We start from the raw sequence: 12,010 nt of genomic DNA on the forward strand, positions 1-12,010 counted from the left end.
GGCTCTCTCTGCCCTGCTTTCATGCTTTCCTGTGCCATTGACACAGCCTGGCTGAACCTTGTCCTCCGCACACGCTGTCCCGGAACGGCTCTTCCTCCACAGAACCAAATGCAGGGGTCGTGGGTGGCGTCAGCGTCATGACGTAACCCACGCAGCGACAGTGTCCCTGCCAGGAGGAACACACACAGCCCTCCCCTATATCCTGAGTATGGAGGCCGCCGGCCATGTTATTGTAGCTGCATCCATGTTACTGTAGTTGCGGCCAAGTTTTGAAAGCCGCGGCTACAGGAGGAGGTAACCAAGCAGCCCGTAGCAGTAACTGATAGAGCGGCCTGGGGGCACATGGCACCCTGCCCCCCGGCCCAGCCCGCCCCTGCTCAAAACCACATAACAGTGGACACTCCTCAATGAAGCAATGAACCACAAACGTGGGAGACACAGTGTGGATGGATGTGAGGGTAGCTAATTAGCAAGTAGATGCACGTGAAATAACCTCTAGCGGACTTAGAAGCAAAGCGATTTTATGACCAGATCTCAAATGGTTAATACACCTGTACTTTTAAATGGTGTGGCTATCTAAAGAAGTTTTTCACAAATGCCCACTCTGTATTTAACAGAGAATGCCGCAAATTTCATGAATACAATGGTGCTTACTGCCAATGATTAAAAGCCATATCAGGGACAACAGGGGAATAGCAGGTGCACAATTTAAGCGTTAAAGTAGAGAGTGTTAAAAAATCAATCAAATTGCCTGTAACAGAAGCTGAGCCGGCACCAAAGGCGCACGGCCGCTTTGCAGGCAGGGTTTTTACGTTACCAGCCCCGGATCTCTGGGGCGCAGGGACACTCAGGAGCGCTTGTCTCGTATTGACGCTCCAGTCTGGTAGCAGCTCCACGTCCCTGACCGACTGTCTGGACGTACGTTTCGCAAGGAAAGCTTGATCACCGGGCAGCGTCAGGATCCCGACAGTCAAAACCACGACACTCGGGGTCCCGATTGCCACCGGCTATTCTCCCTCTTGGGGGTCCCGCAAGGGGCTTTGTTGCTCTCACCATGCTCTCTGAGTCTGGCCAGTCGGGATCCCGACATCGAGCTAATGACTGTCGGGATCCCGACTGTTGGAACCCTATACCACACCTGCCACAGAATGGTCATGGCAAGAATGCTTCTTTAAGAATTCTTGCTTGTCTGGGGTTATTTAGATTTATGTATAGAATAATGATTACATAATCTACAAATTAAGTTATGTACACATTTTAATTAAAGATTGTTCCAACAGCTTCCAGCTCAATGACAGCACTGCAGAACGCCACACAGCCTACACATATGTCCTACTCAATGTTTATGGGTGAGTCAATTGTGCTAATGATTTTATTGTTGTATTATGCATATACTGTAGGTTAGCAATATATATATTCTCCTCACTTTTGATGTTACACACAGTCCTGAGCTACCCAATACAGGACAGCATACCCCCACATCAGCCCTGCACATTTAAAGACACACACACTTCTTCCTTACTAGTTACCTCAGCGCACATGTATTGATACAACAGTATACTATGGGGTCTATGTGCTAATTCAGGCCTTGGAGAATAATAAAGTGGAATGAGATAAATTCCCAGCCATTCCTATTTGTCACGTTATAGACTTTGTTTGAAAAAAATGACAGCTAGGAGCTGATTGAATGGAACTTTACATCTCTCCACTTCCTCTCTCTCAAAGGCTTAGTACATAGACCCCTATGTTTGTTCTTCCTTTTCTCATCTTTCTTTGTATTCACTATTCCCTAAATAAATAAAAAATAAATAAAAAATATAGCTTTATGCTATCACTTTAATTATATGGGGATTATTAGGTTGTGTCTAGATAGACAGTCAAAAGGTTCACAGGGTCAAAAGGCCAACATGAAAAAGGTCAAAATGGAAAGGTTTTTTGGTGCCAGTGTTGACACCGGTTTACATGGACCCCTAATTAGTGTAATGTGTACCCATAGGCAAATCTAGAAATATGGCAATGAGTGGTCCCAGATCCAAATTCTGAAGCAGGTTGGACCTTTACTATATAACAAACCATAATGCCCATTGCATATTTGACACATAAGTGCCGATTACCTACAATCTCATTGCTAGCGGATTATTGCTTGATGCCAGGGGATTCATGCTCGATGCCAAGGGGCCTTCATGCTAGTTGCCATGGGGGAATACATGCTTGTTGCCAAATGCTCATTGCAAATGGGGAGTGAACATGCTTGTTGCCAAGGGGGGGGGATTGCTTGTAGCCAAGGGGGAATACATGCTTGTTGCCAAGATGGAGTGAATTTCATAGCCAGGTCGACCTTTTGGTGCCAACCTATTGACTGACTATCTAGACACTGTAGATCTATCAATGGAACCATGCCTATACCCACATTCAATGCAAAGTAAAAGGAAACTCAAACTACCGTAAAATTGACAGGAGACCTCTGAAAGTAAAAAAAGAATTATGAGGAAGAGAAAAGAAACAATGAGGAAGAGAAAATAAATAATGGTCTCTGTATTTAAAAACAAAAAAGTCACACTAAAGGTGTGGACACACGGTGCCATTCAGGTTTGATTAGATTTTGACTACCCAAATTTGACTATTCGATTTTGACTGTGCACTTTATGTACTTTAGATTTAGACTATCTTGCAATTCGGCCCTAGGCTAAATACATTGCACCGGTGATATAGTCAAGTTAAACTTTCCTGCACAGTCTATTTTTCTATTCAATACTGAATAAATGGGAGCACTCTTCGGCATTAAATTTGCATTGAATATGGCTGAACACTGTGCAATTCAGACTAACTTTCTATTTGATTTTGACTATATAGTCAAAATCAATAGTCAGAATCGCACCATGGGCCAAATGTGATAGGGTGTGAGAATCAGAAAGTGAGCAATTTTTGGAGAGTTAACCCTGTTTTTAAAAAGCAGCAGTCAATTACATCGTAAAATCAATCTGGTTTCTCAGTGTGAAAGGTACTTGTTTCCTAGCACGGGGCCCAATATTTTGATCGTAGTACATCTTATACAATCGCATCGCATGCAATATTGCGGCATGCGATGCATGTGATGCGATTCGATTATTAGTTGTACAAGCACCCTGATGGGTATTTTCAATGTTCAATGCACCCTCATTGGCAACGCCACCCCCACTGTCCTCTGACGGTGAGGATTCCCTTAAATGGCGATGTTCGCTACAAATGCAGCAAGCATGCTGCAATTTGTGGCATGCCCTGCCATTTTGATGGCCGCACTTGCCATTTCCACCAGCGAGGTCGAAACGGTGAGTGAAGGGGGATCAGTAGTATACCGACAGTGAGCTTTGACGGCGAGCTATCGGCACTGCTTGCCGTCATAGCTCGCCTTAAGGGCATTGAATATACCCCTTTATCTCCACTGTGAGATCTTTCAAGAAAGTACAAAAAGCTTCTGCTCAGGAATTGGTCAATCATAGAATACCTCTGTTTTATATTTTATTGTGTTTCTTTGTTTCTTTCTCTAGAACAATATTATCCTGACACTTTGAAATGCATGAACAGTTTCAATACATCAATGAAGACAATAAGTCCTGAGCATTTATGCGAATGGGAGCACGTTTTAAGGTATTTACCTCCAAACCAATAAAATGCACACTTAGATTGCAGGTATCTTTATATCCACTAGGGAAGTGGTAGGCTTATTTGCTCTAATGTGACAATGTGTGCCGTACAGTAAAAACTAGATTGCGCACAGTTTTGGTTCACTTTGTGTTCTTCAACTGGCACATGGAAACAGGCGATTTAATAAAGTGTAACCGTTGGCCCCTTTTTGTGATTTAGCCTATATTTTTACGCAATCTGTCTAGATCGCTAAGCACAAATTGCTCCATGTGTACACTCCATAACTTTAAGTGGTGCCACCCGTTGCTATCTCTGGCATGTGTGCATGTAGTCAAAATCTAGGGGTTTATTCTAGTTCATTCTTTCTGACAAAATCCTTCTTAGATGGACAAAACCATGTGCACTGCAGGGGGGCAGATGTAACATGTGCTGAGAGAATTAGATTTGGGTGAGTTATTTTGTTTCTGTGCAGGGAAAATACTGACTGCATGATTTTACACTTCAATATAGATCTCACTTTGAAGAAAAACCCCACCCAAATCTAATTCTCTCTGCACAAGTTACATCTGCCCCACCCGCAGTGCACATGGTTTTGTCCATCTAAGAAGGATTTTGTCAGAAAGAATGGACTAGAATAACCCCCCTAGTTAGATCGCTTATCAAGGGAGTTCAAATTGCTACATGAGTACAAAAAAAGAGCGATAGTGATCTACTATGAAAAGTCATACTTATATCGCTTAGCACAAATCTTAACATGTGTATTTGCGATCTAGACCCAGGGAAGTTCAAGGGAAATCGCCTACCCTAAATCGCTTAGCAAAAAAGGCTAACACAAAAACGTGTGTATGCCCCTTAAAACTGACAGGTGTATTATTAAATCTAAAACCTCTGGAACACTGCTGAAATTCAATTTCATAAAGTTCCACATTATTGTCCCAATTATTTAACATGGTGAGAACACAAAGTGTGATATTTATCTTAGTGCGTTTGACAAACTGCTGGAAACATGAGATGTTGTAAGTGGCAAGAAAGCGTAAGCCCACCTGTTGACCTATGTCATACTTGCCTACATTTGTTTTTCACCTATCTGTATAATTCCTTTCATGGTCACCCTTGTTGTTGTTGTTAAGAGCAACACTAGCAAACTGCAAACGTTGTTTCTAGCTGCTGATATAAGGTAGAATGGAGATTATTCCACAGAACTCTTGCTAACATTCACCAGAAGGCTTGGCTAGAACCGTGGCCAGTTTCGTGGCCATGTCTGATATTTAATGCTGAACTACAAGTCTAAATCCACTTAAATTTATTAGTACTAAAATAGTGTGTGATTATATTAAGAGAGCACTGTTATTTGAATATTATGTTAGGGCAGCCATATAGTATTATAGTTATATTATGGGAGTACTACAACATAATTGCTGACAGGTGTCATCATTTAATTCTGAAAATAGCTACACTTATCATTTCATGACGTTGTCATCATTTCTAGTAACACTTGCTCATACTGTATGCTGGAGAAGCACCTCTTCTTCTAGCAGGGATTTCCAGGGATGCAATGTGATGCTCTACCTGATTGTTTTTTCTGACATAGACGCAGATTTATTAAGCCTGGTGAAGTGATCAAATGGAAGGTGATAACGCACCAGTCAATCAGCTCAGAACTGTCATGTTACAGGCTGGGTTTGAAAAATGACAGTCAGGGTCTGATTGGCTGCTGCGTTATCCCTGGACACTTTGGGCCAGATGCACTAAGCTCCAAACAGTGATAACATGGAGAGTGATAAACAACCAACCACTTAGATCCTGCCTGACATTTTTCAAACACAGTCTGTGACAGTTAGGAGATGATTGGCTGGATGTTTATTACTCCATTGTATCACTGTTTGGCGTACGTGCATCTGGCCCAAAGTGTCGAGGGATAACACAGCAGCCAATCAGACACCCTAACTGTCATTTTTCAAACATCTATCTTATATGTACTGAGGATACATTACACTAGTTTGGGGTCCATGTTATCAAATGTACAAAGTAAACTTACAATAATTTTTTTTTAAACTATGTCGACCTTTTCATGTGTTGATCATTTCTGCATTGCCCTTTTCCATGTGTTGACCTTTCATGTATGTCAACCTTGTGCCTGTGAACCTCAATAAATGTATTTTTAATTAATCAATATTTTCTATTCTGTTTTAGTTTTTACAACACATTACAATTATGCGTTGAAAGAGAAGCCGATATGCGACGTATTCCCTATCCAAATGATCTATCACATCACATTTTCATGACAATACACAGATATTTTTTTGGGAATTGCACTCTTCTGTCTTACGAATTTGCAGACCCCCCTGACCCGGTGCTGTTGGCATTAATATTTGCACCTATCTGTATAATTCCTTTCATGGTCACCCTTGTTGTTGTTAAGAGCAACACTAGCAAACCGCAAACGTAGGTTCTAGCTGCTGATATAAGGAAGAATGGAGATAATTCCACAGAACTCTTGCTAACATTCACCAGAAGGCTTGGCTAGCCCGTGGTCAGTTTCGTGGCCATGTCTGCTATTTAATGCTGAACTACAAGTCTAAATCCACTTACATTTTGGAATGGTCAACCTACAGTATCTTACTTACCTGATCTTCAGTTTATGCTCAATTCAAATTGCACAATTTTTCTAACCTGTAGAGAATGGATGGGAGATTACTTTGAAGGTCTCTTCAGAAAATCCTGTCTTTAAAAGTCCTTCTAAGATCTGCATTTGGGAACATTACAGCTGGATAAAATATAAAATGAATTAAATGTGATGCACGACAACACCATAACTATTCACAACAATAAGTATCTTGGTGGCAAATGTCAATGAAGTGATCAGAATTCTGGAATTCATTCAAAACCCTTACATAGACATCATCCATTTTAATCTGGAAATCAGAAAACTTTGTAAAATAATTTAAATGAGCATTGTGACTATATTTTATGGCTTAGATTTATATAAGAAATACTATCTTTCGATGTAAAGATGAAGTCACCCATACAATGGGAAAAACTGTTCTATTGGAATACTGGAAGATTTGAATGATTTTTTTTCATCTTCATATCTTTTTAATATTTCAAGAAGATAAATGATCTAAGACAAAAGGTGTGCCTTCAGCCTTAACGTTGAACCCTCCTACTTTAGGTTATACTGTATAAACTTATATTGAAAAACAATTCTTCAGCAATTCTCAAACGGAAATCAGTTTCTCTGAAAATTCTGGTTTTAATCTGGCCTACAGATGAAGATGAGAACTGCAGAACCCTTCAGGGGGCATTTTGATTGGATGACATACAGCTGACTGTGATTGGTATAATAAAGTTGCAGGCTATTGCCAAAACCTCCAACTGTACTGGATATAAACAAGCCATGCAATTGTCATAAACCACTTCTGTTTGTTCTCAGAGAAAGCATAATGTACATAGGAGGATTTGTGATTATTATATATGTATTGTCCATTTTTTCAGAGTGATAGAGAGAATGTGTTTTTGGCTGTTTTAGAGAAAAAGAGAGAGAGAGAGAGAGAGAGAGAGAGAGAGAGAGAGAGAGAGAGAGAGAGAGAGAGAGAATGTTAATGCAAGCATTTCAATATTTGTGTCTTTATATGAACATTGTAATTTTGTATGCTTAGGCTATCTCTGTTGTGTACTCTATATTCATAAACATTTGTAAAACAGCTGGCACAGTTCTGGTTTATAGGATCACTCATTCTTTTGATCAGATACATTGATCCATATGTAATAAGATATGTTGATCAGACATGTAAAGTGATCCTGTTATTTAAATACTACTTTAGGCCTTAAGGGATACAGTCACTAAATAGGCAAGCATTAGGTCGAGATCACAAGGTCAACATGCATCAAGGTCGACATGACTGAAGGTCAACAGTCAAAAGTCTTGACAGCCATGTCTTTTTTTTTAGCCGACATGTGCCGATGGGCGATGGTATTTCATACCCTACCATCCACTAGGGAGTGGCGGGAGAATAAAATAGTGTGCCGAGCGTAGCAGGGCACTGAGCCAGAAGCATGGCGAGCGCAATGAGCCACATGAGGGGATGCGGTGCATTTTTTTAGTGTCCATGTTGACAGTATCGACATTTGGGACAAAAAAACTGTGAAAAACCCCATGTCGACCTTTGACTGTTGACCTTCCCCAGGTCGACCTAATGCCCTTGTCAACCTAATGCCCCTGTTGACCTAACCCCATGTCCACCTTGATGCATGTCAACCTAATGCTTGTCGACCTAATGCTTGTCTATCCAATGATCCCATTCTGGCCTTAAGGTGCCCATACACGGAGCGTTTCGTGTTTTGAAGTAGAATGCATCGCATCTAGTTCAAAACGCATGCAATGTGCTACAGCAGCGTGCGTTTTGTACTAGATGTGATGTGATCTAGTACAAACAGTGAGCGCTGCACAAACTTTTTGTATGTATGGGTACCGTTAGAATCTTGGCCTTAAAAATCCTGCTCACGCATGTGCCAGACTATAGACAGACTGGGGGAAGTGTAAGTAAACCCTTAGGGCCAGATGTATCACTGTAAAAGTGATAAAGTTCTCTGTGATATTGCACCAGCCTATCAGCTCCTCTCAGGTTACCGGCTGGGGGGCAGATGTTATAAGCCAGGTGAAGAGATAAATTGGTGACAAAGCACCAGCCAGTCACCTCCTGTCATTTTTTAAAAACAGCTTGTAACTTGACAGTTAGGAGCTAATTGGCTGCTGCATTATCCACTTCAATAAATCTGCACCCAGTGTTATTTGGAGATGCAGATTGTGATCCTTTTTACAATAAGGGCAGATTGTGATCATTTTTACAATAAGGGCGAGATGGACTAAGCCATGACACGTTAAAGTGGAGAGTGAGCAAGCACCTACACATGTACTCCTAGCTGCTGTGTTACAGGCTGTGTTTGAAAGATGACATGAGTTTGTGAGTTGGTAGTTTATCTCTCTCAGCTTTAGCACTCTCCAAGGATTAGTACACCAACCCCTATGTATTTTATTTACCTCTAGAATAAGCGCTATAGACCTATGATAAAGTCATACCAAAAAATATGACTCATCAAGCTACAAAGAATGAATTCACAGTTTGCCTATACAAATGTTTGCTGTTATTTTACTTTTCCTGTGTCATATTCCATACAGAAGGGATTATAAGTGAAATAAAGTACTCTACATTAGGTATTAATTTATTCATTTTTCTTGGCCATGAAGACAACAATAACATAGACAGCACAGATATTAGTGTCAGTTTATGATACAACCACTGCCATGATTTCCCTGTATTCATATCCCTGCAGCAGATTTCATTGGGATTACAGTGGGGCACTGGGCTGCATTACTTTATATTGTTTAATGTTTACTAAAGTCACATTTATATAAAGGGCTTAATAACTAAGGAAAATAATGAAACACATTACTCCTTGTATTCCTTACCTGTTCATTCAGAATGAGCTTCTGTTGCTTTGTATGTTTATTCTAGTAATTAAAAGTATTAAAATTATGTACATACCCTTAATATGGTATGCGGTCCCTGGGTCGACAATGTCTAGGTCGACAGTCACTGGGTTGACCACTAATGGTCGACAGTGACTAGGTCGACATTTTGAAATGGTTGACATTGACAGAAGGTCAACACAAGCTTAAGGTCGATATGGGCCTGGTCGACACCCACAAGGTTGACATGTTTTTTTGGTTCATACTTTACTATCCAAGTGGGCATAGAGTGAGAATATACTAGTGCCCAAAGCATGGCAAAGGCAGGGAGCCATGCGAGGGTATGCGGTACACGTATATGGTGTCCATGTCAACATATGTCAACATATGCAGTAAAAAAAGTGAAAACCGCATGTCAACATTGTGGGTGTCGACCATGCTCACTTCGACCTTAAGCTTGTGTCGACATCCTGTCAATGTTGACCTACAGATAGAGCCATTCTCATCATTTAATAAGATATAGGGGCCCATTTATCAATGATTGCATTTACAATGCGATCTGGGTGGAATATTACCGCCCAGGATCGCATTGTAAGATGTGATCCTGACAGTGGGATGTATCATCCCCCGCTTGCAGGGACAGGGCTCCGAAAAGAGCCCATCCCTGCGATGCGCTCAGCTGGAATCCGGGGGGCTCTGCGCATGAGAGGTTATCGCTAACCCCCCGTCCACCCTACAATGGGTTATCGCCATCTCAGAATGGTGATGGCCCAGGGATGCGAAGTCGGGCTGTCCGATGTTGATACATCGAGCAGCTTTGCATGCCCCATAGAAACCTATGGGGGAGGCAGCCGGCAGCGGTACAGGAGGGAACGCAGCAGGGATTGGAGATTTCTGCTGTGGTCCCTCCTACATACATTCAGGGGATACTTAATATTTGCGGCCAGTGGCGTAACTATAATTTATGCGCCCCCCGCCGATAATTAAGTAGGATTTAATCATGTGCTAAGCCCCTGCTGTATTGTTCTATGTGTTGTATTGCACCTGAGAACAATAGGCCTTGGTGAGCAATGGCTCACCATGGCTATCCAGAGAAGGCTAGTTGAAGAAGGCTCTATCTGTATGGTATGATGACAATTTCAATGTGTTGACCTAGTCACCTAGACATTGTCTATTTATTATACCGTAACCCATTAATATGCCTGAGTTTAACAGTTTTGTTAGAGAAAGTTTGGACCGCATTATTCTGCACATTTTCTACACACTCTACAATTGCATGTTTGGCCCACCCATGCTGTACACTGCTGGGTAGGTGGGGCTACAATGATTTACTACACTGTATACTGTGTAAAAGCCCTGCTCACTTGTCTAGTAATACTGCAGTGCTACCGGGGTGGCCATCAGGAATCCTGGGGACCAGTACAAGTGAATCATGCAGGGGACAGATCGCACGACCTTCACCCCATGCAGTTTTGGAAAAAAGTATCTGTCCACAGATCATGCCGGGGGCCCCCACATTAGCCTGCTCCCTTATATGTGTGCTGTCTGCACTCCCTGTGGTGGCTCTAGTCTACATGTGACCTGCTCTTTCCGGAGGCCTCGAGAGCTCCCCAAATTGTGTGAGTTTCTCATCATTTTGGGAAAGTAGACAAGTATGAATTAATAACAAATACATTTGTCCCAGTCCCACAGTGTCTTACATTTGTTATTATAATTTTAAAATAGAATAAAAGTCCCATTATCAGCAGAAGCAGATAGATTCCCATGGCATAGAATACACAGGAGACCTCTTACAATTAGCTTTTCCTCTCCATTGCCATTAGCCAAGTGTGGACCCCTACAAACTCATATATTGTATTGATATACACAACTCAAACGAAGAAAACTATTACAGTCTTCTCTTATCCAGTGGGGGAACGTTACTAGGATGGGAGTTCTATTTCACATGGGCTATGGGCAGCCAATCAGAATCTACTTCTAGAAGATAATAGATATTATCTGCTTGGTTGCCCATAGCAACATCCCATGTGAAATAGAACTTCCATCTTAGTAAATTAGTGCTTATTAAATATACCCATGATGGTGTTACAGCATAAACAGTCCTTAAAGCTATTAGTTTATTCCCTGCTGTAGCTGAGGGAACATTTTGCACCTAATGGTTGGTAAATAAGCCCATGTGGAAATGATTGAGTGTATAACACGTTTGGGCAATAACTGGTGCTGTCACTGGAAATTCTGCACCAATCCAGCCTGTTACTTTGCTTGCAATGTTGCAATTGATGATGGTTGTAATCTGCATATACAGCTGAATTTGTCAAATAAAAAATGCTTATGAGTGTTGTTAATTAAATGAGTTACCTTGTTCAATGCCAAACTAATGTCTTTTACTGGTATTGGATACTCTGTGTGTGTGCGCTGCTTTCAATGGGTGCCTTGTCTGAGGTTTTGTTGACAACACTTTTCAGATTATAATCTGAAATCAAACAAAATAAAATGTGAAACATGTTAAAAGCTAGTTAATATTCTCATTTTCCATAAAGTTCTTTACCCAAATCTAGACAGTCATTTCTTTTATTGATGCCCATTGATACAGCATTAATCTACTCTGTTTTTCTCTGGTGTATCCAATGCCCAACGCTGAACTGTACTTTAGCCAAATTAAATAAATTAAATTAAAAATAACAGAATGTTCAGAGGGGCCATGATCACTTACACATGCAAAAATACTAATTTCCACGTGTTTGAACTTGAAGTAATAGGGCTTGTATTTAGTTTTTATGCAGGAACCTACTGCAAGCCATTTTCAAATGGGAAGGCTGTCTGGATAGCAAAGAGGCAGGGCCGGCGCCACCACTAGGCAGCTTTAGGCATTTGCCTGGGGCGCCGGCCACTGGAGGGCGGCAGGAGGGGGCAGAT

The 12,010-nt window shown here is 41.3% G+C and overlaps 1 protein-coding gene across 2 annotated transcripts in view; it reads left to right on the top strand.

Annotated features, from left to right (window-relative positions):
* Nucleotides 1-11,743, top strand: part of RAMP2 (receptor activity modifying protein 2) — a 65,211-nt gene extending 53,468 nt beyond the window's left edge. For both annotated transcript variants that reach the window (XM_083147515.1, XM_083147516.1), the window contains 3 exons: nt 1,281-1,349; nt 3,528-3,627; nt 5,818-11,743. In XM_083147515.1, coding sequence (XP_083003641.1) covers nt 1,281-1,349; nt 3,528-3,627; nt 5,818-6,073 — 425 coding nt within the window. In that variant the 3' untranslated portion in view covers nt 6,074-11,743. The remainder of the gene's footprint in view (nt 1-1,280; nt 1,350-3,527; nt 3,628-5,817) is intronic.
* The last annotated feature ends 267 nt before the right edge of the window (nt 11,744-12,010 follow it).

Source organism: Crinia signifera, chromosome 6, assembly GCF_055691185.1.
Source record: "Crinia signifera chromosome 6, ASM5569118v1, whole genome shotgun sequence".
NCBI lineage: Eukaryota > Metazoa > Chordata > Amphibia > Anura > Myobatrachidae > Crinia > Crinia signifera.